This window comes from Podarcis melisellensis (assembly GCF_964234715.1).
Source record: "Podarcis melisellensis genome assembly, chromosome: 3".
NCBI classification, from domain to species: domain Eukaryota; kingdom Metazoa; phylum Chordata; class Lepidosauria; order Squamata; family Lacertidae; genus Podarcis; species Podarcis melisellensis.
The window spans coordinates 61860521-61886750 of NC_138530.1; the positions used below are offsets into that span (position 1 = coordinate 61860521).

Consider the following 26230-nt stretch of genomic DNA (forward strand, 5'->3'; position numbering starts at 1 on the left):
GACGTGGATGTTTCCTGCTGGCTATCACCCAGGTTTTTATTTTTTCTGCAGTTACCGTATTAATTTTATTACATATACAAATTCAGTAATAGCCAGCTCTGGGTTTCATACGTGCAGTTATAGAATCTAACTTTCCTCAAAGAAACATTACCAAACATGCATAAAAACAAATAAAATGGACCTTACTTGGGCTGTGATTCCCAAACCATTTGGTCTGGAGCAATAGTCCTGTCTCCCCAACGCCAATTCAAGACTATGTATTCCCAACTTGCAGGGCATGTGGCACAAGTGGCCCCGGGAGGAGGATTTTGTGGCATTCTGGAACGGAGGAGACAGGCCCAGTGGTGTGGCCAGTGCAGAGAGACACACCCTGCCTGCCCCCTTCCATGCAGCGTTGCTCACTGGCTTTGCAAGCTGGAAGGGAAGCCACTTCAAGCTTTGGGGCAGGGGTGAGGTTCTGAATACAGTGGTGCCTCGCAAGACGAAATTAATTCGTTCCGCAAGTCTCTTCGTCTTGCGAGTTTTTCGTCTTGCGATGCACGGTTTTCCATAGGAATGCATTGAAAATCAATTAATGCGTTCCTATGGAAAAAGCCTTCCCCCGACCTCTTCTGGCGGGCGGCATTTTAAAATCGCCCGGGACAGCGGAGGACTTCTCCGCTGTCCGGGGCGATTTAAAAGCCCCTGGGAAGGCAGGCAGGGGGGACAAAGGCTTTCCCGCCCGGCCGCCCGGCTTCGGGACATCGTTCCGATGCCGGGCGGCTGGGGGAGGCTTTCCTGCCCCACCGCCCGGCATCGGGACGATGCCCCGATGCCGGGCGGCTGGGGGAGGCGTTCCTGCCCCGATGCCGGGCGGCTGGGGGAGGCTTTCCTGCCCCACCGCCCGGCATCGGGACGATGCCCCGAAGCCGGGCGGGGGGGGAGGCTTTCCCGCCCGGCCGCCCGGCTTCGGGACATCGTTCCGATGCCGGGCGGCTGGGGGAGGCGTTCCTGCCCCACCGCCCGGCATCGGGACGATGCCCCGAAGCCGGGCGGGGGGGGGAGGCTTTCCCGCCCGGCCGCCCGGCTTCGGGACATCGTTCCGATGCCGGGCGGCTGGGGGAGGCTTTCCTGCCCCACCGCCCGGCATCGGGACGATGCCCCGAAGCCGGGCGGCTGGGGGAGGCGTTCCTGCCCCACCGCCCGGCATCGGGATGATGCCCCGAAGCCGGGCGGGGGGGAGGCTTCAAAAGCCGTCCGGGGGCTTTTAAATCGCCCCGGACAGTCCCGGGGCGATTTAAAAGCCCCCGGTTAGGCAGGCAGGGGGGGCAAAAGTCTTTGCCCCCCCCTGCCTGCCTTCAAAAGCCGTCCGGGATAGCGGGAAGCGCTTCCCTGCTATCCCGGACCGCTTTTAAAATGCTGGCGGTGGGGAGCAAAGCCTTTCGCCCCCGCCGGCCTTCCTGGACCTCTTCTGAAGTCTGGAGGGGGGGGAAGGCTTTGCTCCCCACCGCCAGCATTTAAAAAAAGGTCCCCGAGATTTCCCTATGGGCTTTCGTCTTGCGATGCAAGCCCATAGGGAAAATCGTCTAGCGAAGCGTCGCAAAAACCGAAAAACCCTTTCGTCTTGCGGGTTTTTCGTCTTGCGAGGCATTCGTCTAGCGGGGCACCACTGTACATACAAGTAGCACTCTTCAGAGCAGAGGTATGTGACGTACTCTGGACTTGACTTGTGCCACATTTGCCGAAAAGAGTGAGCAAGACCGCCTGCAATGGCTTGAGGATCACAGGCCAGGAGTGCAACATATAGCTGAAGGTGAGGAATACAGCGCAGAGAGAAAGAGAAGAAAACCAAGAACCAGGCACTACATTTTCATTATGCACAGTGTTCAGAAGTTCTCAGAAACAAAGATGTCCCCTCAAGATAAAACCTGCCGGGAACTGATTGTTGCTGTTCTTTTTTTAAATAGCAGTCCATTTACACATAAAAGCAAACATGGTGGAATTAGTGCACCACTGTAATTTGGAGATGGGGGGAAGAGAAGCAAATGCTTATGGGGAGTGGAGAGCAATGTCTCGTCCTCTTCAAATGGAAATATAGAGCCTTGATTAGTGTCAGTAGAAGAGGGGGAGGGGAAAAGGGGGGGGGAAGAGAAGCACTGGGGTAAAGCTGCTATCCCTCCGTCCAAGCACACAGTGACATTCTTACTGGTAATGCCTGTTGCCCTTTCAGTTCATTCTCAGTCGACATTAGTAGCAACTCTAATTCCTTTATTCGTTTTTCTTTCTCAGGGTCTTCATCATTATAGTGTCTCTGCAATTAAGAGTTAAGGGAAAAGAGAAGGTAAAGGCCGGGTTGGATGCTGCAGTTTACGACGATGACAATGGCTTGCGGCCTTGCAGAATCGCAGGCAAATTAGCCTGAGAGGCTCCTCCACTGGACAAAAAACCCCGGAAACTCTGCTTAATTTTTTTTTTTTTGCACAGGTATTAAAGTGCAGAACACAATACCTATTTTCTGGATGCCTCCTGCGTACCAAACTAGGGAACCTAAGAAACCATTCCAGATCACTTTCCCTGGCCACCTTTTTAAAGAAATGAGTAGACCTTCTCACCCTGATACAACTTCTTTTGTGTGCAAACAAAAGCACTGGGTAGCCGCTAACTGTGGCAAGCAAACTGGAAGCCTTTCTCGGGAACGTGTGCCCTTACTTCCTTTCCTGGAGCAATTGATACCCTCTCCTCCTAAACTGCAAGTTCACCTTCAGCAAAGTTGACTCTGGTGAAAGCTAACCAGGGGTTACTCTAAAACCAGGATTTGAAATCCACGGCAATGTGTGGCCTTCAGATTTTTAGAAAGGGAAACCCATGTTTAGCCCTGAGCTGAAAACCATGATGACAATCTGCTCGGTCACCAAGGTGGGGGAGAATTTGCTCCAGGAAGCGAAGGAGCTGTGAGGAGAGTGTGTGTCTTCTCAAGGCTGGCACCCAAATTGCTGGAGACATGGCTGCCCAGGCCCTTCTCTACCATTTACTTTGTTAAAAGAGCTGTGCCTTTGTCTGATTTTATTTTTTGGCAGGTTAAGGTATTTGCATGTAACTTGCATATGAAATGTATGGCAAATGGACCCCTGAAATGGTTTTTAAATTTATCTACCTGAATAGCTGCAGCAGCTGGCTGGGGAACATTAACAATATTTACATGAAGTGCTACTGGATATGGGATCTGAGAAGAGACCTAGACCGAAAGACAAAGAGAGCCCAAATTAATCATGCTGTTCACACACTTCTCAATAATGTGATGGGCTTAAGTAACACTAACACACACACACACACACACAGTACTTCTTATGCCAATATTTCTACTGCCTTGAAATAAAAGAGGTATTTCATTTTAAATGCAACAAGTTCAGTAACCCTTTTAGGAATTCTCAAACTATAGTGATCCATTGATCAACCAATAACACCCTCCCAACCATCTATTGCTGTTTTATTAATTACTAATTTTTAATTTGTTTTTGGTTACTGGATTATTTTGCAGGCCCGGATTGTAATGATTTTTATGGGGTTGTGAGGTTTTCTGTATTGCATTAATGAATGATTGTGTCTTTTGTACTCCTGGCTCCTACTTGAGAAATGTGCCTAATTAATTTCATAAACATCAACAAAATTTCATAAACAACAACAAAATGGACAGATGGCATCAAGGTCGCTTGTGTTGGGCTGAAGGCTAAGCATCTCAAAGTAAAAGGGGATAACAGGCCCACAGCATGATTTTTAATGCCCCAGAGAAGGAAAAGGAAAGGAATCATTATGGGCTTCCCAGGAGCATCCAAATGGCCACTGTTGAAAACAGGGCGCTGGACTAGATGGGACCTTTGGTTCAATCCAGCAGGCATCTAACAAGACATGTTTCCCCACCCTTTACAACTACTTGGTGGATTGTAATACAGACAGACCATCAGATCCATTGCATGTATGGCTCCGCATACATGTAAACATGAGGAAGAATATAGAGAAAGCAGTCTGTGTTATAACCCACCATTCAGTAACAAAGTATGACAAAAATTGGATACCAAATTATCCTACATGCACTTCCACTTAATTAATTAATTAATTAATTAATTAATTATCTGCTCTTTATCTGTAGATCTCAGGGCAGTCCACAATGTAAAATCACAATACGTCTCATGAAAGAATGTCCCTGTGAGTTCCTGCTATCAAGAAAAGCTAAATACTGTAAAGCAGACACTTCAGATGCTGTGACAAATAAAAAAATTAAAAAGAAAAGGAAGACGTGTTTAAATTGCAACCAAATGGTCCAGTGTTTGACATTTTGTATTTACTGGCAAAATTCTGAGTGGGTTCTCTCTGTATTATCGATTTTTGCCATATATCATATGGACTGCTATATTCTGTAATAAAATAATAACATTACAAACATAATAGAATCATAGAATTGTAGAGTTGGAAGGGATCCTGAGGGCTATCTAGTTCAAACTAGATTCATATAATCTTAGATTCATATAATCTACTTAATAATGACTATGAGTTTATGATTACTTATAACTATATAACTTATCAGCTATAACTACTTACTTCACCTGCAGCCAAATTGTAAAGGAGTGGAAGTCTAGAACAGGAGAATGCTACAGGTTTAGACCCCACAGAGGAAGTACAACTACTCAATTATTACTTTCTACTTGTCAAAATTAAGTTATTAAAAATGCTTTCACACAAAAATATGAGAATAGGCGTGTCCACCTATCTTACATATGCCTATCACCGTTGCCTGAATTCCATCCTCTTCATGGAGTGCATAGTTGTAAAATTAAAAACATTGAATGATATCTAACGTAACTATACTGAAGAGTAGAGCCATTGAAATAAATGGATTTACATTACTCAAGTCCACTGACTTCAGTGGGTTTAATTCCAAGCAGTCACACCTCATTCATTGTTTTAAAAGAGTGAGGCCAAGCAATTCTAACCATGCCTACTCAGAGGTAAGTACCAATGAATTCAATGGAGCTTACCACCAGGTAAGTGGAGTTAGCACCGCAGCCATTATGCCTCTTACAGACAATTGCTAACTTGCATCCTTCCCAGCCCTAGCAGGTGGTCTGGGCACTGCTGATGCTGCAATGTGGCTAGAACTATGTACATGTGGACTTGATTAGATCTTCAGCTGAGAGACCACAATGAACCTCGTGCAAAAGCAAGATATAGCAGTGTATCAATCATATTAGCCTCCCTTTCTCCATTCCTGCCATGGTCATGCATGTCAGTTACAATATCTCAATGATGGGGAGACCTAGCTGTCAACCAATTGAATTGTTTCCATCAGCTTACATTCTGTGTCTCAGAAATGTGGTAATAGGAGTAGTCACTGGTGGCTGGGGTCGGGGTGGAGGTTGGCAGCTGCACAGAAGGTGGGGTGTGGGTAAAGCCCATTAAATGGTTGTTCTTTGGAAAACTTGTGGCTACTGAAGGCTGGCTGACTTTGGAAGACTCCTGAAGATAACCTTCCTGTTCAACCTTTCGCCGCATCGTAGAATTCCAATGGTTCTTGATAGCATTATCAGTTCTGCACAAGAACACAGGCATATAAAGAAGAAAGAATAATATGAAATTGAATGCTCAGAAATGGTTGAGGTTAACTGACAGGAGAGAGCAGTTAACATACAACATTACCATGGTCACCTAGGAATCTCCTTTGCACTTTAATAGTGCTTATATTGGAATACGTCATTCGGCTCACATGGGCTGAACTTCTGCTACAAGCTCACAACAGACGGGTTTTTACTGTTGTCAAAATATGCAACTATCCACACTGCATTTCATTAGTGCCCTGCTTCTGTAACTGGCAGCAAAAGTTAAATAGGTAAAGCAGTGACATAAAAAACAAACAAGTCTCCCTGAATTCCTGATTTCAGTTCTGAAGTCAACTCCTCCTGCCCCTTCTCTTACATTATGTTCCACCTGGATAAATTAATCAGTCCAGTTGCACCTCATCCTCTAACATGTGACGCAACAGGCACAACCTCCTGATTCCTTGACGCACTAAGCCCTACAAGCTTGTCAAATACAGCCATTCCAAAAGGAACTCTGTAGCATTCCACTGCTGCATGGTGGCAATGCAAAGCGGTCACCCTCCAAGCAAACATACTAGAAAATCGAAACCCGTTCTACAGTCAACGAAGCAAACATTTTTGCTCTTCTTGGGTTTGGGCTTTATTTGTGGTTACCCCAAGATGATTGGGATTCATCCAAGGGATGTATACAAAAGTCCTTGATGCTGGGAAGTTCTGCGGGCCTGAAAAGCAATAGAGTGTAGTGTTCTCTCCTGACCTACCCTGGTGGATCTAATAAGTTTAGCGAGTGAGGGAGTATAGATCTGGGAAAGGGCAAGATGAAGCAAGAGTTAATCACTCTCTCCTAGAGCATCATTTTCCTTATCTTCAAAGGATTTCCAAGGCCTGAAGTGGGAGGTCCTGATCACAGATCTCCTGTGTCATATTTAGTTTTCACCTCAGTTAACTTCCAGTCTTGGGACACAGCTTGTTAGGGCTTATGTGACTATGGCGTTCATACACAGTGAAAGGAAGAAGGTGGTGTTACTCAAAGAAAAAAACAGATTTGTGTCTGTGTGTGACATTCTCCAAAAGCTGTTTAGGTGCTTGAGTAATAATTATCTGACTACATTATTAATTTAGAATGGTTTCATAATTATGCTTTAATATTATCTAAAATAAAGTTTATGTTCAGAACTGTAAAAAGAAGAAGTGCCAGGTCAGTTACGCTTCCTCTTTCCTCACTTCTACAGGAGTAGTAGGACATGGATCTCCATAGAGGGATTGTAGAACTCTCCACATGGGAGATCAGCAAGTCTCACGCCCCACACAATTCATACTATGGTAGAAATGAGTCGAACACATATTTCCTTCCGTCTTTGTAACATATGAAGACGCCGTAACATTATCAGGCAAGGTCTTCTGTGTCACTGGATATCCACACAACCTTAAATCATCTGAGACGTTATTTCACAGAGGACCCCCAATAGCTTCCACAGACTGCCTGTTCTATTGACCAGATACAATTTAGAAAACTTCCCCTAACAATTAAAGCTAAAAGTTGGTCAACTTATAAAATAATGCACAACACTTTGATCTCATCAGCTTGGCCATGCACTCACTTGCATTCATTAGGAGCAAAATTCATTAGGAGCATTGCATTTGTTCTGCTAAAACGACAAAATACAGAGTCATCTCCCATCTCCACCCCAGTCTTTCCTTTAAAGAGCTACTCTCTGTCATTACCGTCCAGGAAGCAACTTTGCAATTTCTGCCCATCTGTTTCCCAGTCTCTTGTGTGCTTGGTAAATAATTCTATCTTCTTCCTCTGTCCAGGAGGTTTTTTTAACTTCTGGATTCAAATGGTTGTGCCATCGCTCTCTGCATTGTTTCCCGATCCTTCCTTTCAAGTGCTTAGCGATGACAGACCAGCGCTTGGGACCGTATTTCTGCACCAGCTCTATCACCTTCAAACAAGCACAAAAACAAGTAAAGTGCCACCTCTAACTTTCAGGTGTTATGCTATGGGACCAAAACACAATCATTCTCTTATGTTTCATGGAAGATCGGGGCTGTGATGTGCATCAGGAATTTAGATAGGCCAGCATTATTATACAGGAAGAAAAATGGGAATAAAAACAGGTGCAAAACTTATCAGGGACTAAAGAAGGCAGCTGAGTAGGAAAAGGCGGCATCCTATTAATTGTCTTGCCATTATAGCTGCCTCATGACATTTCCAGACTATCACAAATTTTGGGTGAGATTCTTGCACAACAAATCCACTCCCAGACTTTTGTGATAAGGAAAGTAAAGGGGGAAAACACACTGGACACAACATACAATGTTCCCACAGATTAGAATTAGTTATCAATCAATATTCCACATAATCTAACCTCCCCACAAACTTTGTGCAAACAAAACAGGATGCCTGGAATCACCTCTTGTATAATTATTCCCAAAGTATTCCCCAAAGATGGGAGGGAGGATTTGGGCTCAAAAACATGAGGCTTGCCTAAGGCCATCTAATGAGATAATAACTGAGACTCGAGTCAGGGGTTTCCTGGTTCGCAGCTCAGTCTCTCAACCATTCTGTATTACACCACCTCTCAAGTGTACAGTTAAGCAATTATTTAAAGTGCTGCTGGAAGAAATGTTAGGGGCTGTAAAGATCAATTATTAAATAACTTAAATTACAGATATTATTTCATCAAAGTGGATGTAGGTTGGCTGCACCCAACATTTAATGCTGATGGAACGATTAGATTAAAATAATATTGTTAACTTACTCGCTGATCTTCTTCTTTAGTCCACGGGCCCTTAATAAGTTCTGGATTTAGTACCTTCTGCCACCGATGCTGGCACTGTACATCTGTCCGATTCTAACAAGCCAAAAAAAAACCCAACAAATTATTACATAATTGCTACAGCTGCGTGAAAAAATGCAACTTTGTTAACAAATGCCCCACAGATGCAATTCTGAGTCATGATATTGCAGTATTTACACTATTATACAGCACGCATGCTGCCTCTGCAAGTAAAATCTTTACATTTTATTGCTTACATCACCATCAAAACAAGCAAGGATCAGGCCACTGATAGAGGTAAAACTGAGATGGGGATCTTCCAAAGGAAGAGTTGGACACTATGACAGCTTCAGCTACAAAAACCTTGCAGTGCCTTCTCATATTAATTTTTGATTGTAGACAGCAGACAGATACCATAGTTGCATACTAACCTACCAGCTATTCGTTAAAAATGAATATATAATAAACTTTACCTGCTGCTTCTCAACAAGTGTGTCAGAAATTACCAGCAGAACCACACACTTAATAAGCAATAGCAACTACGGATCAAAGCCAGTTTCTATTCTGCATTGATGCTTTTTTGTTCCATTGAGAGACAGATAGATAGATGATGTACCAACCATCTGTTTGTATATAAAATCCCCCCCAAGGCTTTTAACATTTCTCCTTCCTCCATTTCATGAGAAGTGAAAGAAAGACATTTAAATGTTGGGTATACATGGTGAAGTTCTGCAAGCCTCCCAAATTGCTATAATTGTATTAAGTCCCCATCTGTAATTATGAAACAACCTCCCCTGCTTTCACCCACTGATAAATGTGTGGTTATAAACAGAAAACGAGGCCTACTTACAGGAAGGAAATTGGCAATAACTTTCCAATCTTCTGTGCCATTCTGCTCCACAAGTTTCTTTAGCTTCTCATCCTAATACGTTTCAAGAAAAGGTGATTTAAGTTCATCTGACTTGTGTGTGTGCATGTGCGTGTTTTAAAAGTCAATACTATGCATTGCTGATTGTCATAACATCTGTCAACGAGGAAAAGGAAATCTCTAGTTTGGTTGTTCTGGGCATCTTGCACACTTTTTACCAGCTATTAGCAAGATTTTGCAACTTCACTGAAATAGTGTGTCATTTGCTATTTTGGAATTGTGAGCCTGCACCAGAAGACTAAACAGTCAGTATATACTGAATGGAAGAAAAGGCAAAATTGAATTACAGCGGAACTTTGGTTCTCAAACGGCTTAGTTGACGAACAAATTGGCTCCCAAACGCCAAAAACCCAGAAGTAAGTGTTCCGGTTTACGAACGTTTTTCGGAAGCCGAATGTCCGATGCGGCTTCTGCTTAAGTGCAGGAAGCTCCTGCAGCCAATCAGAAGCTGCCCCTTGGTTTTCGAATGGTTTCAGGAGTCGAAAACCAAGATTCCACTGTAATTGATCAGCCTTCTTTAAAAGTCCCCTCCTAGTAGCTTAATAAAATGAGGTCACAATCCTACGTACGTTTATTCAGCATCACAGGCTAATACAGTCAATTCCACCAGATTTTCGAATCTAATGTATGACCTACTATACTCTTCACTTAGAACTACGTAGTGCACCACCCAACCACTGACGTGCCATTAGTGGCCATGCCGTGAATGAACATAAAGCATTATCTTGGATGACATGATCGTTATATAGGAACCTTACACAACGAATAGGAAAATTCTGCACAGCAACTTTCTGTTCCATCCTTCCTTCCACTAGCACATATTGATGTACATTTTGTATTCACAACACAGCAAATTAAGCTAGGCTGAGAACGACACATTGCAATGACACTGAAAAGAGAAGCCCTGTGTTGAGCTTGTCCTTTTCTTTGCATGTAATAAAATGTACCTTGCGTTCCGATGGGCTAAAGGTGGCAGGGAAACAGACAGTGAGATAATGGGCTAAAGGTGGCAGGGAAACAGACAGTGAGATAATGCAACTTTCACTAAATGTCCTGTAAGGGGGAAATTCAATGTATGGGTGGTCTTGGCAGCAGCCCCATCATTATCGTAACATGCAGTTTCACCCACAGCGACTTGCCAAAAGCCACTCAATGAACTCCATGGCCGAACAGGAATTCAAATGCAGCTTTCACCATTGAAGTTCAACACTCTTTGTAATTGGGCCAATGGGGTTTCCAAAATTATGCCAACCAACCGCATGGAGCACTACCATGAAGGGACACTTTGCACTTGCAGTTGGGGTGTAATGTTTTAATTGACACCCACCCGCCACTGCCATTATATTCAAGTACTGGCTTAATTAATTTGTTGGTTGGGCAGCAAGACAGCAATCTCCATACTATTTCTGAATATTCTCACTGACAACAAATGCATTAATTGAGCAAAATTATTTGGGAACTGCTGTCTTGTCTCAGTAACCTTTACTGAAAGTTTAGGAAGCATAACACTAGGCCCCAAAGGCTATTTAGGAGGAATGAGAGTTCTGCAACAAACAGCCTAAGCTTTTACAAAAGCATTTGGGAAATGACCTGCTAATGTTTACATAGCAACATCAGTGCATGATGTTAATCAAGCCAAAACAGCTTTATGAAAATTGAACTGCACAGAAATAATGGAAGCTTAAATAATGATTCTTGATACTGCCAAGTGATTCTTTTCCCCAGTACAGAAGCTTATGCTGAAAATAAATATATGAGTGACAGAGTGTGAAAAAATAACTGAGGCTTATATTCACTTACCTGGGGGAAAGCCCACCCAGTTGGAGTTAGTTCTGAGTATTCAACTCTCACATTTAGACTGCTATCCTATTCATATTTACCTATTAGTAATCTCTATTGAAAGGAATGAGACCAGGTTGCAGTGTGCTTGATTGCTTTCCAAAAAGGAGATAACATATTGAAAACTAGACTGGGTGGTAGATAGTCATAGTTCTTCAGTATCTTAAGAGCTGATGTTCTAGAAATGCATTTCGGTTGTTCAGAAACTCCAGTGGGTCCTACTGGTTTGGAGTGTATTAAACAAATGGTTCTGAGGTCTCTCGTTAAGGGATCAGCCTTTCAACACCACTTGCTTTTGTTTAGTAGCTCCTGACTAAATTAGTAGTTCCCAACCCTTTAACAGTCTCATTATATATTCCTTTCTCATTAGTGACTACAGAAAGAGTAAGAGAATGGAAGCAACCCCACTATCACTTCTCTTGCAAAGCCTGGAGGTTGGTGGCCCATCTAGAAAGGATCCATAGTTTCTGCTCATCTATCTGCTGTAAGGCATCGCTATCTTGGTTCCTCATGCAGCAACCATTAGAAACATGAAGCGAAGACACTGATATCAACCAAAGAGAGCCAAAGGGCAACCTTAGTATGTCCACGCTTCATTACTTTATGACCTGACCTTATGAAACAGTGCAACCCACCCATGTATAAATTTATAGAGCAAATAATGTTCAGTGACGTTTTCAATGGCCCTGGATAACTTCAGCTCAGGTACATGCCTGTTTGCAAACTTGTATGGCATAGTTGACCAGTTGGCCACATATAGGTCTTGTGCTATGGCTACAAATACGGCCTTAAAACACAAAAGGAGATTGTGGGTGTGCCCCATCCCAGTACCTTCCCCTTTCCACATAAGTCAATGGAGTGATTGCTGCTCTGCTGCCTTCAATGAAGATGAGTTGGCGGTGTGTGTGTATGTGTGCGCACACTGTGCTCCCAAGTGGGAGAGAAAATACAGCTCTATTAATGCTTCTCATACTTCCTTTTCCTACTTCCATTGCTCCTGGGTGTCCCTCATCTGTTCCAATTCCGTGCCATAATAGCTACATCAAAAATATCCGATGACCATATAAGAGCAACTACTGGGTAGCAATGAATGAAGTAGACCAGAAGTGGCTTTCTCAGGAGTGGGGGTGGAGAGGCTCAGTGCTAGCTTCTCAACAGGTGCGTCACTGCTGCTTACCAGGAGGTGGAGGGATGAGGCACCTAGTGTGGATGCTCCAGCAGGAGTGCCCAATTGGCACCATTGGTGCACCTGCATTGCAATGGAACACCTGCCGGGAAGCTAGCATTGAGACTCCGCCCCACCAGGCAAGCTGCTTCGGAAGTAAACTAATTATACATGTCATAAGGATTTCCCTTCAAAATATGCTGTTTGTTTGTGCAAGATTCCTTGGATATAACCCAAACAATCTTTCCACCCCTCCCCCCAAGAAGTCACCTATAAAGCCCCCTGCCCAAAAAGAAATCTTCAGATGATTTAATTGGCTATTTTCCTTTGCTTTCAAATTTACTTTTTCAGAACAAAAAAACCAAGGTACCTTTCTAGGTACAGGCCTACTCAAGGCAGTTGACAAGGAATTTTAACAAGCCCAGGCTCACATTTCTTAAGAGGAAGCAGCTTCTATTCTTGTACTTAGGAGAAGTCGAAGACAACTGAGACTAGGAATTTTATCCACACCTTTCATAAGAAATATAAGAGGAGTCTTCCTGGATCAGACTGAAGGCCCTTTTAGTCCAGCATTCTGTTCTCAGTGGCCAACCAGATGCCCATGGGAAACCCATACGTAGAACCTGAGCACAATGGCACCCTCCCACTCATGTTCTCCAACAACTGCTATTCAGAAGTATAGCGCCTTCTGGAGATAATATAGCCATCCCAACTAGCAGCCATTGATAACGCTATCCTCACTTAGGTTTGGTGTAATTCACCTTTTAAAGAGTCATCCAGCTTAAGTGGTCATTGCTACATCCTGAAGTACTGAATTATATCATTCTATCTATGCATTGTGTGAAGGACTACTTCTATTTGTCTGCCCTGAACTTTTCAGATGTTTACCTCTTCCCGGGTCCACCGTGTTTTCCCTAAATGGCGTTTTCCACCCTTGGGCAGCAGACCATCATAGTCATGATCATATACCTCCAGGTCTTCATCCTCATCATCGCTGCTGTATATGCTGGAGAAACAGAGCACAAAGACAAAACAGGGTAAAATGCAAAGCTGTTTAGAATGACAGGATTTGCAAAAAACTAAAAGGTTATGAGGGTAACTGTTTGGAAACTTGCACTGCAAGATTTTGTTCTACATTCTGTTCCTAGGATTCTGAACTGGTTCTGCTGTTTTTGGTATCCACAGATACAAGCAAAAGGTTGGCAACTTTCTTATTACTGTGCATGTTTAGACCTGCTCATACTGTTAGATCAGTGGCAAATTACACACTTGGCAGCTGTTCAACCAATGATGGTTCCAAATTAAAACGCAATGTTTAGGACAATAAAGAGAACGGAGGCTGTGTCCTTTGCCCAAGTACATACTCAAAATCCTTAACTTATGCCAGATCACTTGAAGAATGCTCTATGCTTTCACACAGTTGATAAAGAAGCTTGCATATTCAACTCCCAGGTGATAAATGCTGAAGGGCTGGGTATTTTTAAAAGGAAATACATTCAATACTATACTTTGTCAAATAATGAAAAGACTAATAGCCTGATCCTATGTACACTGATTCAGAAGCCGTGCTGAGTTCAACTTGACTGATGCCAAAGAAAGCTGCATCTCCCCTGCACAGTTACTTAGGTGTAAGGCTGCAACTCCAAACACCCTTACAAGGAAGTAAGTCCCAATGAATTGAGTGGCACTTGCTTCCAAATAAACATGCACAGGCTCAGGCTGCACAAATGCACAGAACAGCAACCCAATGAACATCAGAGGGCAAAGGCTTCTGAAAACAAATGAAATGTACAGACATCAAGTGATCAGGCTGTTTTGTAAATGAAGAGCAGTGCCAACAAGCCCACAATTCATGGCCAACTACAACTTGAGGACAAATGCACAATCTGAAAACTTCACAGCACTGAAGTGAACAGTCACATTACTTAATTATAAATAGTTGTCTTGTTTCTAGTCCACCTGAGGTCTTTTCAGCTGCTGATTGAACCCAGATCTCTCCCAAGGCAGCAGTGAGTGGAAACAATCACAAACATCCAGTTTAACCCATCGAGTTCAGTAAAGTTAAAACAAAGTGTGTTGCAACACAAATGGCCTTACTTCATTTCTATTGTGCAATGTTTTATTTCTAACTTTATAACATAAACATAACTTTTGAAACCTCCGCATACTAACTGTAAATGCAGTAGAAAAGAACACACGGATGATTTATGGCTAATTATGCTGATATGTGAACGGGATAAACCTCAGATGCAGTTTAAGCATGTGTTTTGAGGGGGGGGGAGCTTATTAAAGCAATCCTGACAAACATCGTAACAGGAACTAATGGCTAGGAGCCTCAGCTAGTTACACAGGTGGAGAGTAAATAGGATTACTCAGAAGCAGTGCCTTGAGGGTTGCATGTTAGTTGCTGTAGTATCAAGCTTTTCTTTTCTGCTACCACACAGTTTCCAAATAAAGGTGAAAGGAATTTTCACCTTTAAGGATGTACCGTACGCCAGATGTTCTACAGATAAAAAAATGTATCATTGTTTTTATCAGTAGAACACATGACATGTGGTAAATGCAAAAGACATTACACTACTATATGAAAAATCAGAAATCGATTTTGAAAACTACAGAGATACATCTGCTTAAATTGAGAGTTGCTCATGAAAACCTAAGTCACCTATTCAAATCATATTTCAGGACAAGGGTCACCAACCTTTTTAGACCAGTGAGCACATTTCAAATGTTGAGAGCATCCTGGGGATGCCTAGCACAAAATAACTGCTATGGGTATGTGTGGCACAACACAAAATTGGAGCGATGGACATCCCCAATACCCTTATGCTTAAGCAGAGGAAGTCAGCTATGTCCTGCAGGTCCTGATTGTGGAAGTCACACAATACTGATTTTACATACAGGCAAACAAACATACACCAATGTTGTTGCTGTATGTTGTTGCAGTGTTGCTGCAACAGGGAATATGACTCAGTACCAGGAAAAAGATACAAGGTGGCCACACCACACTCACTTTCATTTCACAGAAATTGCTCAGAAAGCACCTGCACATTTTGCCCCACAACTTTCATTCTAGGGCAGCTAGAGACTTACTTACTTTGTTTGTTTGTTTGTTCAGAGTTTGGCGCACCTTCCCAGGGGCACCATTAAAAGCATTTATGGACACCATGGTTCCCACAGGTGCTAGGCTGGTGACCCCTGTCTTAGGATCTCCCATCACTAAACTATTGCATGCCATTCATCAAGTAAGCCTTGCTAAGACTATGTTGTTTATGGAGAATTCAACTTAGGTGGCCTTAAATTTGGATTCAAACTCGGGCACATTACTGGAAATAAAAAACACCATCAGCAGACTACCTGCTACCAGACTGCTCAATTTCAAAATGTAGGTACATCAAACATCACGTTTTCATGGGAGGGGAATCTGTGGCCCTCCAGATGTTGTTGGATTCCAACTCCTATCAATCCCAGGAAGGATGGCCAATGGTCAAGGAGGATGGGAGCTACACTCCAGCAACATCTGAAGGGTCGCAGGTTCCCCATATCTATCCCTGGTGAGTGTGTTTTATTAATCACTACCATACCCTATAACAGTTGTGGGGAATCTTTGGCCCTCCAGATGCTGCTGAACTACAACTCCCATCATCCCTGACCACCTGCAACGCTCCCCATGCATACCCTAGAAGAACCTTTCACCATGGCACATTAGCTTTGTACATGCAGGGAGAAAGTTATCTGGGTAAGCCCTGGTATTAAATCTCTAACCATAAATCTAAAGTGGCACATTTCTGCAGCAGATACAATATGTAGGACTGCTGGTCATGCAGCTTGGCCATCACTCATAGCCGGGGGTAAGATGCCTGGTTCTCGGCCTCAATTTCCCATGAATAAAAATGAAATGATGGCGAGTCACTTTACGGGTCTTTGAAAAAATCTTAAAGTGCCAAGCGAGTAACTAAAAACTGAGGGTAGAGTCCTACAGCCTTAAAGGTATCTCCATGATACAAGATCCAGCGATTGCATCACGAATTACCAGAGGCCAGAACAGTCTGTCCTCCACAACACCAACACATCTCTACATTATGTGCCTGTTATGGGCTTAATTGTAAGCTGCCTTGGGAGGCGATCCTGGCTGAGAAGCAGAGTTCAGATGCAATAAATAAGTAATGCACAGTAGTGGGCCAGGCCATGAGGTGCAGCTGCCCTCTTGACAGCAGTGAGATGGAGCTTACTTGGACAGGGTTGTGCAGGGTGACAGTGAGATTGGAGCTGTGCAGGCAAACTGGCAGGAATGCCAGATTGGTTCCACTTGTTGTGCCTGCACAGCCTTCATCTTGCTGCCACCCAGGGAAGCTGCAGAGATGTCAGGACAGGTCCATGGCTATGCCTCACGACACAGGCTGCTACTGATAACAGATATTCTGCTGTGTTCCTTTTCTCAAAAAGTAGCTTGAGAACTCCCATCACCAGTCATATGCTATAGCCCTCCTCTGACTGTGATCAGGAAACATGCAAAGGGATGAGCATGTTCAATCCCTGCACCTTTTAGAACCCTGTTTTCTAGGGCTACAAAATACTCAAGGAACATAACTGAGTATAGAAGGCTCCATGTTGCAGTCAGCCACCCTCCACAAATTGGTCAACAAGAACAGTGCTGGGGAAGGGGCAGAGCTAGCATGATTACAGGACATATAATACAAAGCCATGGCTAATGGTAGGGCTGCCATTTCAAAGGCGGAATTGACGTCTGGGGGGAATTTCCGAAAGGCAGCGGTTTGTCTTGGATCTTAGGCAAGTAAAAAAACACACACACACAAAAACCATTCAACAAGATTTGTCTTTTTTTTTTTAAAAAAAAAAAGGTGAGGTAGCCAGGAAGAGCAGCTCTTCACTTTAGATTTTAGGCAGTGGCAGCTCCTTAACTGTAGAGTGTACCTCGGGTTACATACGCTTCAGGTTACACACTCCGCTAACCCAGAAATAGTGCTTCAGGTTAAGAACTTTGCTTCAGGATAGGAACAGAAATCGGGCTCCGGCGGCGCGGCAGCAGCAGGAGGCCCCATTAGCTAAAGTGGTGCTTCAGGTTAAGAACAGTTTCAGGTTAAGAACGGACCTCCGGGACGAATTAAGTACTTAACCTGAGGTACCACTGTAGTTAATGTGGAGGTCTGAGTTCACACATAATGCTATGGTTAACGTTAACTACAGTTTATAAATCAGCTCCATACCTTGGTCAGCAAGCAACCTTGAATCGTAGTTTAATAAACCCCAGTTAAGCAGCTGGACTGGATTCCAATGGAATACTAAGACATGAAGCTGAAATCTTATGAACATAGAGGGCATTGCTTCTGGATATGCAAACATAGGCTGGTGCTGTTTGCCCCATTGAACCTCAGAGTACAGTTTAATTCAGCTTTGAGTACAGTTTTGCTGATTTCAATATAACTGTCGTAACTACCTTTATCTGGATCTGGGCCTTTATGATTAGGTCACTATTTGAGGGACTAATAGCCCCATCCCATGTATATTAAGTAGCAGTAACTCCCACTGCTTTCAGCTGGGAGTAAGCAATGAAACTTAATGTGCTTAATGAATAAACGGGGGCTTATTAATATTGTAAGCCAACTTGAGTATGGTTTTAACCATGGAAAGGCAACATACTACATTATGTATGTTTGTATGTATGAATGAGTCATAGAACTGTAGAGCTGTAGACCACAAGGGTCATCTAGTCCAACCCTGGGGAATTGCAGGATTGGTTCTCCACATGCATGCAAGTTTTTTTTTGTTTTTTTGCAATGTTGTCAATGCAAGTCTATAACCCCTATTCACCCTTTTGAAAGGAGACTCGAGTTATTCATTTATTTATGCCGCGTAATACTTGACAGTCCCTAAAAAAATTACAAAATAAAAAATACAATATGTGTTTACAATAAAACTCAGAAACTGCACTGTAAATCAATGCAGTATTAGAAAAACCTATTGCTAACGACCCATTTGCAATATCTCAATGGCCAGTTTACTGCAGCCTCGAATTTCAGACCAACTCTGCATCCTGTTTAGCAGCATTGCAGCTCCTCTTTTACATTTCAGACAGTGTGGATCCAGCACCAGATCTGTCTCTCTCGTTTCCTTCCAGCGCAATAAACTGCTCAGTGTACCTTCGCTTGAGATGACGTGTCAGGCCGAAGGAACCTAAAGAGTTAAGAGCACCCCACCTGCTAAGTTTTGCTGAAAGGCTCCACGCGCGAGCGCTACCCTTTTGCCAAGGAAACCAAATTGTGCAACCAATTCAAACGAGAGGAAGGGAGGAGAGAGGGGTGGAGGGGCGGGGAGGAAGTGATTTGTTGCTGGCGCTTTACTACTACTACTATTACTACTATCGCTGACACTGTGATTGAAAGAAGAAAAAAAAGCGAGCACCGCGCTAGCCAACCGAAGGGCAGCCCCTGCCGTTGCTCTGACGCGATTTCACCACGCTAAGCCCTCCGGCCAGGTGCTGCAAGGGGAAGCAAGCCCCGGGCTTTTTTTCCTTTCTCTTTCGCCCTCCTTCGCCAACAGGGGATCCATCATCGCCTGTTCTCCCCGCCCGGAGTGCAGGAGATCGTAACTCCCCGCCTTGCAGTCCCATTCATGCTTCACACACTAATACAACTCCTTCCTGTACAGGATGTATTATTACCATCATTAAAAAAAATAATCCGGCGCTGAGTTTTTTTTTTTGGTAAGGCACGGTTCGAACTCTTCCCAACCCAAAACTTTGCGCTTTGCCAAGGCAGGGAAGAAACCCCACGAGTTCCCCCCGCCCCGCGCGGCCGCTCTGCAGGAAGGAAGCGAACTGGTTGGGCGGCGCGGCGCGCGCGGCAATGCCCGGGCTCGGCAGAAGCGGGGCACCCCGGGTGCGTCACCCAGGGCCGCCGAAGTCGCTTTTGTGACCCAGACTCGCAACTTCGGCTGCACACAATCGCGAGCGCACGCATGCCCGGCGCCGACCCGTTTTCTCGCCGCCTGCCTATTCTCTTTTCGTATTAGATTAGCAATAACCGAAAGAGAAAAGGGAAACTTCAGCGTGAGCCCCAGCAGCTAGGACTTTGCTTTCCGTGCCAAGGGGAAAGGAAGGGAGGAGGGGAGAGAGCGCGGGCAGAAAGGGAGGAGGGGAATAATCGCTGGCGCTACACGGCGAAAGAGAAAGGCAAGTTCTGGCTCCACGTGGAGCGACTGTCCCGAGATAATTGGAAAACAATCCTGCACTGTGTGAGCGTTTCTGCAGACCACGAGGCGCTGCTTGGCCCTTCCAGTTCCCTGCTGCACGCCACGAACAGCGGAGGGTGAAAGGGGAGCAGCGCCGGGTAGCCAGAGTCACCTCCACCACCCCACAGCCACAACGTTCCCCAGCACAGGACGACTGAGGCTTCCTCCATAAGACACACAGGCGACCTTGTCTATCTTGCCGTGCAAGATCAGGCTCAATATTAGCAAAACGAGTGACAGTTCTTGACAAGCACCCCCCTAGCCCGTTCTCCCCTTCCCTCCCATTGCATCCTCCTCTACAGCCAAAGTTGTTCCGCACGTTGCTGCAAATAACGCTCGGGCTTGCGGAGAACAGCCTGTGCATTAATGAATGCCACACTGCACAGCACTGCTTTTGGGATGCATATATAGCATACATACATATACATATGCTTTTTCTAAAAGAGGGGTTATCGGGAGGAAGCTGAGTTTGGAGTCCCGAACCACCACGCCGGGCAAATTCAAAAAGAGAGAGCTGGGTCTCCCTTCCACGCAGCCTGTCATCCACCTGACACAACCACAGAGAATGAATGAGACGAATGGACACAGGGATCAAATACCTGCAAGCTAAGCCGCTCCGACATTTTTACACCCTTTTCTTACCTCCAGTGGGCTGCTTGCTCGCCTGCTCCGGCCCCAAAGGATCGCGGAACGGGGACGCCCGTCGCGGTCGCCGGAGGCAGCGGGTCCCCTTGGCAAGCCAGGAACGGGCCTGAACCTTTTTATTTAATTATTTTGGCCCACGCGTGCAACGCGTAGCCTGGGAGGAATACCCTCCCGCGCACGACACACAAAACACGCCTTTCACTGCACAAACCTGCACGACTCATTGCAAATAATCGATCCTTCGTTAACTCCTAAGTTACTCGCAACCGGGAGCGGAGGGATGTGGCTTGCAAAGGGGAAAGTAAGCTGCTAAACTTTTGCTGATGCAGCCTTGCGCTTTCTTGCAAGGCACCCGTTTTAATGCACGCTCTGACAGGTGTGCAAAAGAACTGCTGCAGCTCTCGCCCTCCTGGAAGTTTAGGGAGTTTCTTTTCTTCTCTGACACTGCGATAGTTTCCCCCTCCCCAAAAAAGCAGCCCGACAAGACAAGACGCACACACAGAAAGAGGAGAGAGACAGACAGGCAGAAATGCATTGGCGTTGCGAAGGGGTTTGCTTTTCTGCCCCTTCTTGCTCTTATTACCTGTGCCTAGGTCTCCTGGCCATCCTTGCATTAGTCACTGAGGGCAAGGCGAAAAGTAGGTGGGTGGGTGGGGGAGGAGAGGGCTTTATGCTGCTGGAAGAGGTGCTTGGCGTTTCTTGCCGCTTAAGAGGAGCTCCTCCGCCGCAAAGTTCTCAGGAGCGGGAGAGGGGAGGAGGAAACAGGTTGAGATGAAAGAGTAAACTCTGTAAACAGAGATGCCATCAAACAAAGGGCTTTTTGGACACTCCCCCTCCCGCCAAATCTGGCGCCCCTGCAGTGCGCAGGCGCTTCTCCAGCCGCTGGCCCTGGGTCTTACTGGCACGGAGGAAGTCCTTCCAGCCCATTCGGCTCTGTGTGTGGCTCGAAGCGCGCGCGGCTGAGGCGGCGCCGGCGGCAGCAGCCCGGAGCTGAACTCGAGGGGGAGAGCGGGCAGGCGCGAGAGGCGCCTTTTGCTGCACAGTCCCGCGCAGCCGAGACGTGTCCTACTGACACACACACAGGCACACAAACAACCCCCCCCCCGCCAGAGCACACCCCCGCCGGACCGCCTGAGCACGGGCTTGCTCGTGGAGCCGGGGTGGCTGGGAGGCGCCATGCCAGGCTTCACGAGAGGAGCCCGCTTCGCTCTCTCCTCACCCACTTCGTGGCCTCCATAAGGAGACGGCTGGGCTCAAACTTCCTCTGGCGCTCTGCCCGTTTTGCTTGCCAAGGAGGAAGCTCTAAGCTGCAACTTATTCTCCGCCAGGTCCACCTGTCTTTTTTGCGGGGTGGAGGTGGACGGTAATGTCGCTAGTTTTTTTATATTTTTTTACAGGGCTTCTATGACTTTTAACGGCAGGCAGGCAGGCGTCCAACAGGTGCAGTGCCACCTTTCTGTTGAGAGAAACGACCTGTTGAATTTTTGCCTGACACTGGAAATGCTGCAGGTTATAAATTCTGCCGGGGGGGGGGGAGGGAGAGAAGGTGGTGGCAACCCCATCTGAGGCTTACTCAAATATACTCCTCCTGGGAGGAGATTGCAGCAGGCTGCGCTTTCTTTGTATTTAGAGGCTGACAGACTGCTGCTTCCAGTGTTTTGAAATCATACCTTCCATCCGGATTGTTGCAGCCCAGGAGTTGCCTTTGCTAAAGGCACCCGTTGCACATGTGTTAGGAGTAGCTGTGGAGTGCACAGTGGGAGACAGTTTCTGCATATATCTGTAATGTAAGAGGGGAAATGCAATGCAAGACACCAACACATCCAAGTTTCTGCACTTTCTGCATACAAGTGGGACCTACAACAAAAGATTGCAGGCTGGAGTGTTGCTTTTCATTATTCCAGTCAGCCATACGCAGTTGGAAAGAGCGTGGTGCTGATAACGTCAAGGCTGCAGGTTCGATCCCAGTATGGGGCACCTGCCTACTCCTTTATTGCAGGGAGATGGACTAGTAGATTAACCTCAGGGTCTCTTCCAAATCTACAATTCTATGATTCTTTGCCTTCTTCCAGGATATTCTATTCCATTACCTCATTTTCTGTTCCCCAACATTTCCAACCATTAGCCACCATTTGATGGCCATTGAGAATGCTCAGTTCTGACTGGGCTGGTTTGGGGGTTTTTTTGTCCCCTTAGGTTACCCCCCTTAAGATCTTTAATACTTCTGCAAACTCTGGGGTTTCCCCAAGTTTGCTGATACATTCCTCTGCTCTGTGGCCCCATTTAGGCTGCAGTGTTGGCACTCATCAACTGAGTTCACGATTAGAGGGAGTGATGTGCAATGCATGCACACCCATTATGTATCCCCATGAGACTGTCCTGGCCCACACCAATAGAACCAAGAACAGACTAGTATACTAATAAGGGGTGTGGGTGTGGGTGGGTGTTTGTGTGTATAATACATGTCTGCCACTTGTTTACTTCATTACCTTTACAATATTGTCTGTGCCCAGTCTCTCAGAAGTCTCTCAGGCTATGTACACATTAGTAATGTCATTCCCCCTCACTGTGTTTCAAGCTGCCTTTTTACCTCCCGATTTGTTTTCCTGCCCCGAACGCCTATTCCATGAAGCTATCATCTGTGCATGCAGAATGGCTGTATCAATTCTGTTGTTGTTGTTTAGTCGTTTAGTCGTGTCCGACTCTTCGTGACTCCATGGACCAGAGCACGCCAGGCACTTCTGTCTTCCACTGCCTCCCGCAGTTTGGTCAAACTCATGCTGGTATCAATTGTACACACAGCTTAAACACAGCTCATGGAAGCTGGTTTGAGGGAAAATGCATCAAACAGCAATATTTCTCAAGAAACTACAGGATGTATATGGATAGTGGCTGGCACCATGTGCACTCAGGTTCAAACACCAGCAGTGGGGATGCACGAGTAAGCAGGGATGTATACACAGCCTCAGGTGTGTCTTCTGTTTTGCTGCCGATGACCTGCCAAGCTGTTTCCACTTATCTACACAGGAGTTTAATGTGGATTTGAAGCTGCATGTGAAGCTGCTTGATTTTTTTGGTGTTGTCCGCGCTGCATTCTCCCCATCCAACTGGCAGCCTACAATTTTTCATACTAAACTTGGAAAGTAAATACAACATTAAAATTACTTGTTACCTGACTGGACACACTAGAACACACTGTGTGGGCAGGTTCTGGTGATGTTTCTGCAGTGTCAGTTATAACCCCATACTTCCATTTTGCTTCCATCAGCTGATAGGAAAGGATTTGGGTTCCTGGTATATTTTTTAATGAAAGCTGTTCTTTTGTGCAGAAGAGATCTTGTGCAAAACAACTGTGTTAAAAATTAAAATGGAATTTCTCCCTGCAGATCAGAAGGTGGGGAAAGAAAAGGGAAGGGAAGGAAGTCATGAGTGACTCCAAATTCTTGTCTGGCTTGAAGCAACACACATTTGTTCGATGAATGCAGCAGTTTTCTGCAAATCTGATATATTGGAAAACTCGTCTTTCAAAAGCAATTAAAAGGTGCCTGCACACAAATATAAAAAAACTTGTCCACATGCCTACAATGGACCTCTGGGTTCTGGAATTTACACTGGGTGGGGAAGTACCAACTGAGGGGAGGGGACAACACACAGTGTGAATACATCACATCAAGCACTGCCCAATAGCATTAGTGGGAAACACTAACTTAGCAGTGACTTTAAGAGACGTCAAAAGATATAAAAAACTTTGGAAAACCCCAGAAGATAAAACAAGCCTTGTAAGGAGTTCTTCGAAAGGTGCCATAACTTAAAAGGCCCTCCTGGTTGCCATCCATTGTATCTTGGAGTGATTGGGCAGAATGAGGAGGAGGAAGGTACACAGGGCTTTAAAGACGAGTACCAGTCCCTTGACTTGAGCCCAAGAGCCAGTGTAGCTGTTTTAATGTTAGAAAGATAATGATCTTGCCCTCTGGACCGAATCAATGGCCTAACTGGACTAACTGCACTTGTCTCTGAAGGCAGCCCTGCATACAGTCTATGGCAGCAGTCTAGCTTCAATAATACAAATGGAGTATGAAAGACCATGACATAATCCAGCACAGATTGCAGCTGGTGCGCCAGTTTACACTGATGAAAAGCAGTGCAAACTACTAACACCACTTGGGTCTCAGTGTCAATTTAATGCTCTTTACTGCCTTTATCGTTTACTAAGAAAATTAATTGAGGTTATCAAAAATGTCGTAACTTGATATCACCCTTATAGCATATACAGAGGTTTTGGGTTGAGGATCAGGATCAGTGTTTCTCAAATTCAGGTCCCCCAACTGAAGGACTACAATTCCCATCATTCCTGACTACTAGTCCTGCTAGCTAGGGATGATGGGAGCTGTAGTCCAACAACAGCTGGGGACCCAAGTTTGAGAAAGTTAGGGCATAGGTGGGGGCAGAGGGGAGGAAGGAATCCAAGGAGGTTTTAATATGACTGCAGCTACTGTTTTTCTAGGAAATGTTCCAGCACAGGTGATATAGCCTGTACCTGATCCCAGGTGGTATCCAGGTGGTCTGAGCTCCATGTGGGGATGGTGTGGGAAAGTCAGTGCCTCATTTAAAAAGAAAGTAAATATTATCTTTCCAGCAGTATTCCAGGCAGCCTGAGGACCATTCTCCACCTCATACTGACGGCTTGTTGAAATTAGTCTCCATGCCTTCCGGCCCACCAGCCCCACTTGGCACCAGCCTCCACCATTTACAAGCTTACAATGTAGGTGAATATTCTGTTGTTTTGTCACCAGGTTGGGTCACAAGTGTTTAAAAATATAATATTTAAATGAGTTTTCAGACAAATAAAATCAAAAGAATAGAGTGGGTCCTAAAATATATAAGTCAAAGGTGAAGGTAAAGAAGTATATCTCCAGCATGCAATGGTAACTACATAATGAAGGTGCCTGGCTTTCTCTGTGAGGAGAAATTCCACAACTTAGGAGCTGCCACAGATCATTCCCTCTCCCAGGCCACCTCCCTCCTGAGTTTTTGAGGGTGGTGGCACTATCAAGAGGTGCCCTGCTCCTGATCTTAACACCCATGAATATGTGCAAGGTCAGAGGCAGTCTTTCAGATATTTGAGCCCTGTGTTGTTTATGTGTCTGAGAGATGTTTATTATTAGCAGAAACTAGCTGATATTATTATCGTTTTTCTTCACTACATTGCCATCTGGCCAAATTCAAAGTGCTGGGATTAATATTTAAAGCTATGCAGCTTGAGGCCAAATTACCTAAGGGATTGTCTCCCTTTCTGGGTGGGGCACCTCTGAAGTTGCTGGAAGGTGTTGACATAAGGGGGCTTCTCAGTAGTGGCTCCCAGCTTAGGAAACGTTCTCTCCGGGGATACATACCTGGCACCATCACTATCCATTTTTAAGCATCAGGCAATAATGTTTCTATTCCGCCAGGCAATTGGGCTTTATAATTATCTATGTCTTCAGTGCGTAGGATGTTAATCTTGTCTTTATAAATTTGAATGTTTTTTTTTAGCTTTTTGCTGTTTAAGTTTTATGTCGGTTATCATATATGAGCCATTTTTGGGTTCCTGTTTTGGGGGAAAGGTGACCAATAATTATAATAAAGCCCTTTCTTTAGTAGTATCTTGGTTGTGAAATGCCCCAAAGAGTTTTATTGGTGCAGGCTTTTCATTTTGTTCTTTAAAATTCTGATTGCTTTTTAGACCCTGAGCACTAATCGTTTTTATTCTCATTCTGGATGATTCAACGTTGTGTTTGGTTTTAAGTCCATTTGGTTTTTATATTTTATGGTTTAAAAAGTCTTTTGGTAAACTGCTCAGAGAACATACAGTTAATGAGTGGTATAAAATGCTGCATATAAATAAAACTAATAAAAAGGCCTAATTTCAAAAAGTGCTTAGTACACTTTTGTATGCATTGCTGTGGACGTCTCTTCACATATGTTCACTCTAGAGTGGCTATACTCCCCTGCTTGCCAACGCCCCCACTCCCCCTTATTGGGCCAGCCCTGATGTTGTTGACTTGTGCAT

At 44.9% G+C, this 26230-nt stretch overlaps 1 protein-coding gene across 4 annotated transcripts in view; it reads right to left on the minus strand.

Moving 5' to 3' along the window:
- The window catches only part of MYB (MYB proto-oncogene, transcription factor), a 37647-nt gene extending 16524 nt beyond the window's left edge, over positions 1–21123 (minus strand). For all 4 annotated transcript variants that reach the window (XM_081907109.1, XM_081907108.1, XM_081907107.1 and 1 more), the window contains exons 1-9: positions 21081–21123; positions 20765–20915; positions 13174–13291; positions 9204–9275; positions 8336–8428; positions 7296–7516; positions 5329–5563; positions 3134–3214; positions 2186–2290 (exon numbers count right to left, since the gene is read on the minus strand). In XM_081907109.1, the coding sequence (XP_081763235.1) occupies positions 2186–2290; positions 3134–3214; positions 5329–5563; positions 7296–7516; positions 8336–8428; positions 9204–9275; positions 13174–13291; positions 20765–20915; positions 21081–21108 (1104 nt within the window). In that variant the 5' untranslated portion in view covers positions 21109–21123. The remainder of the gene's footprint in view (positions 1–2185; positions 2291–3133; positions 3215–5328; positions 5564–7295; positions 7517–8335; positions 8429–9203; positions 9276–13173; positions 13292–20764; positions 20916–21080) is intronic.
- Positions 21124–26230: the final 5107 nt, after the last annotated feature.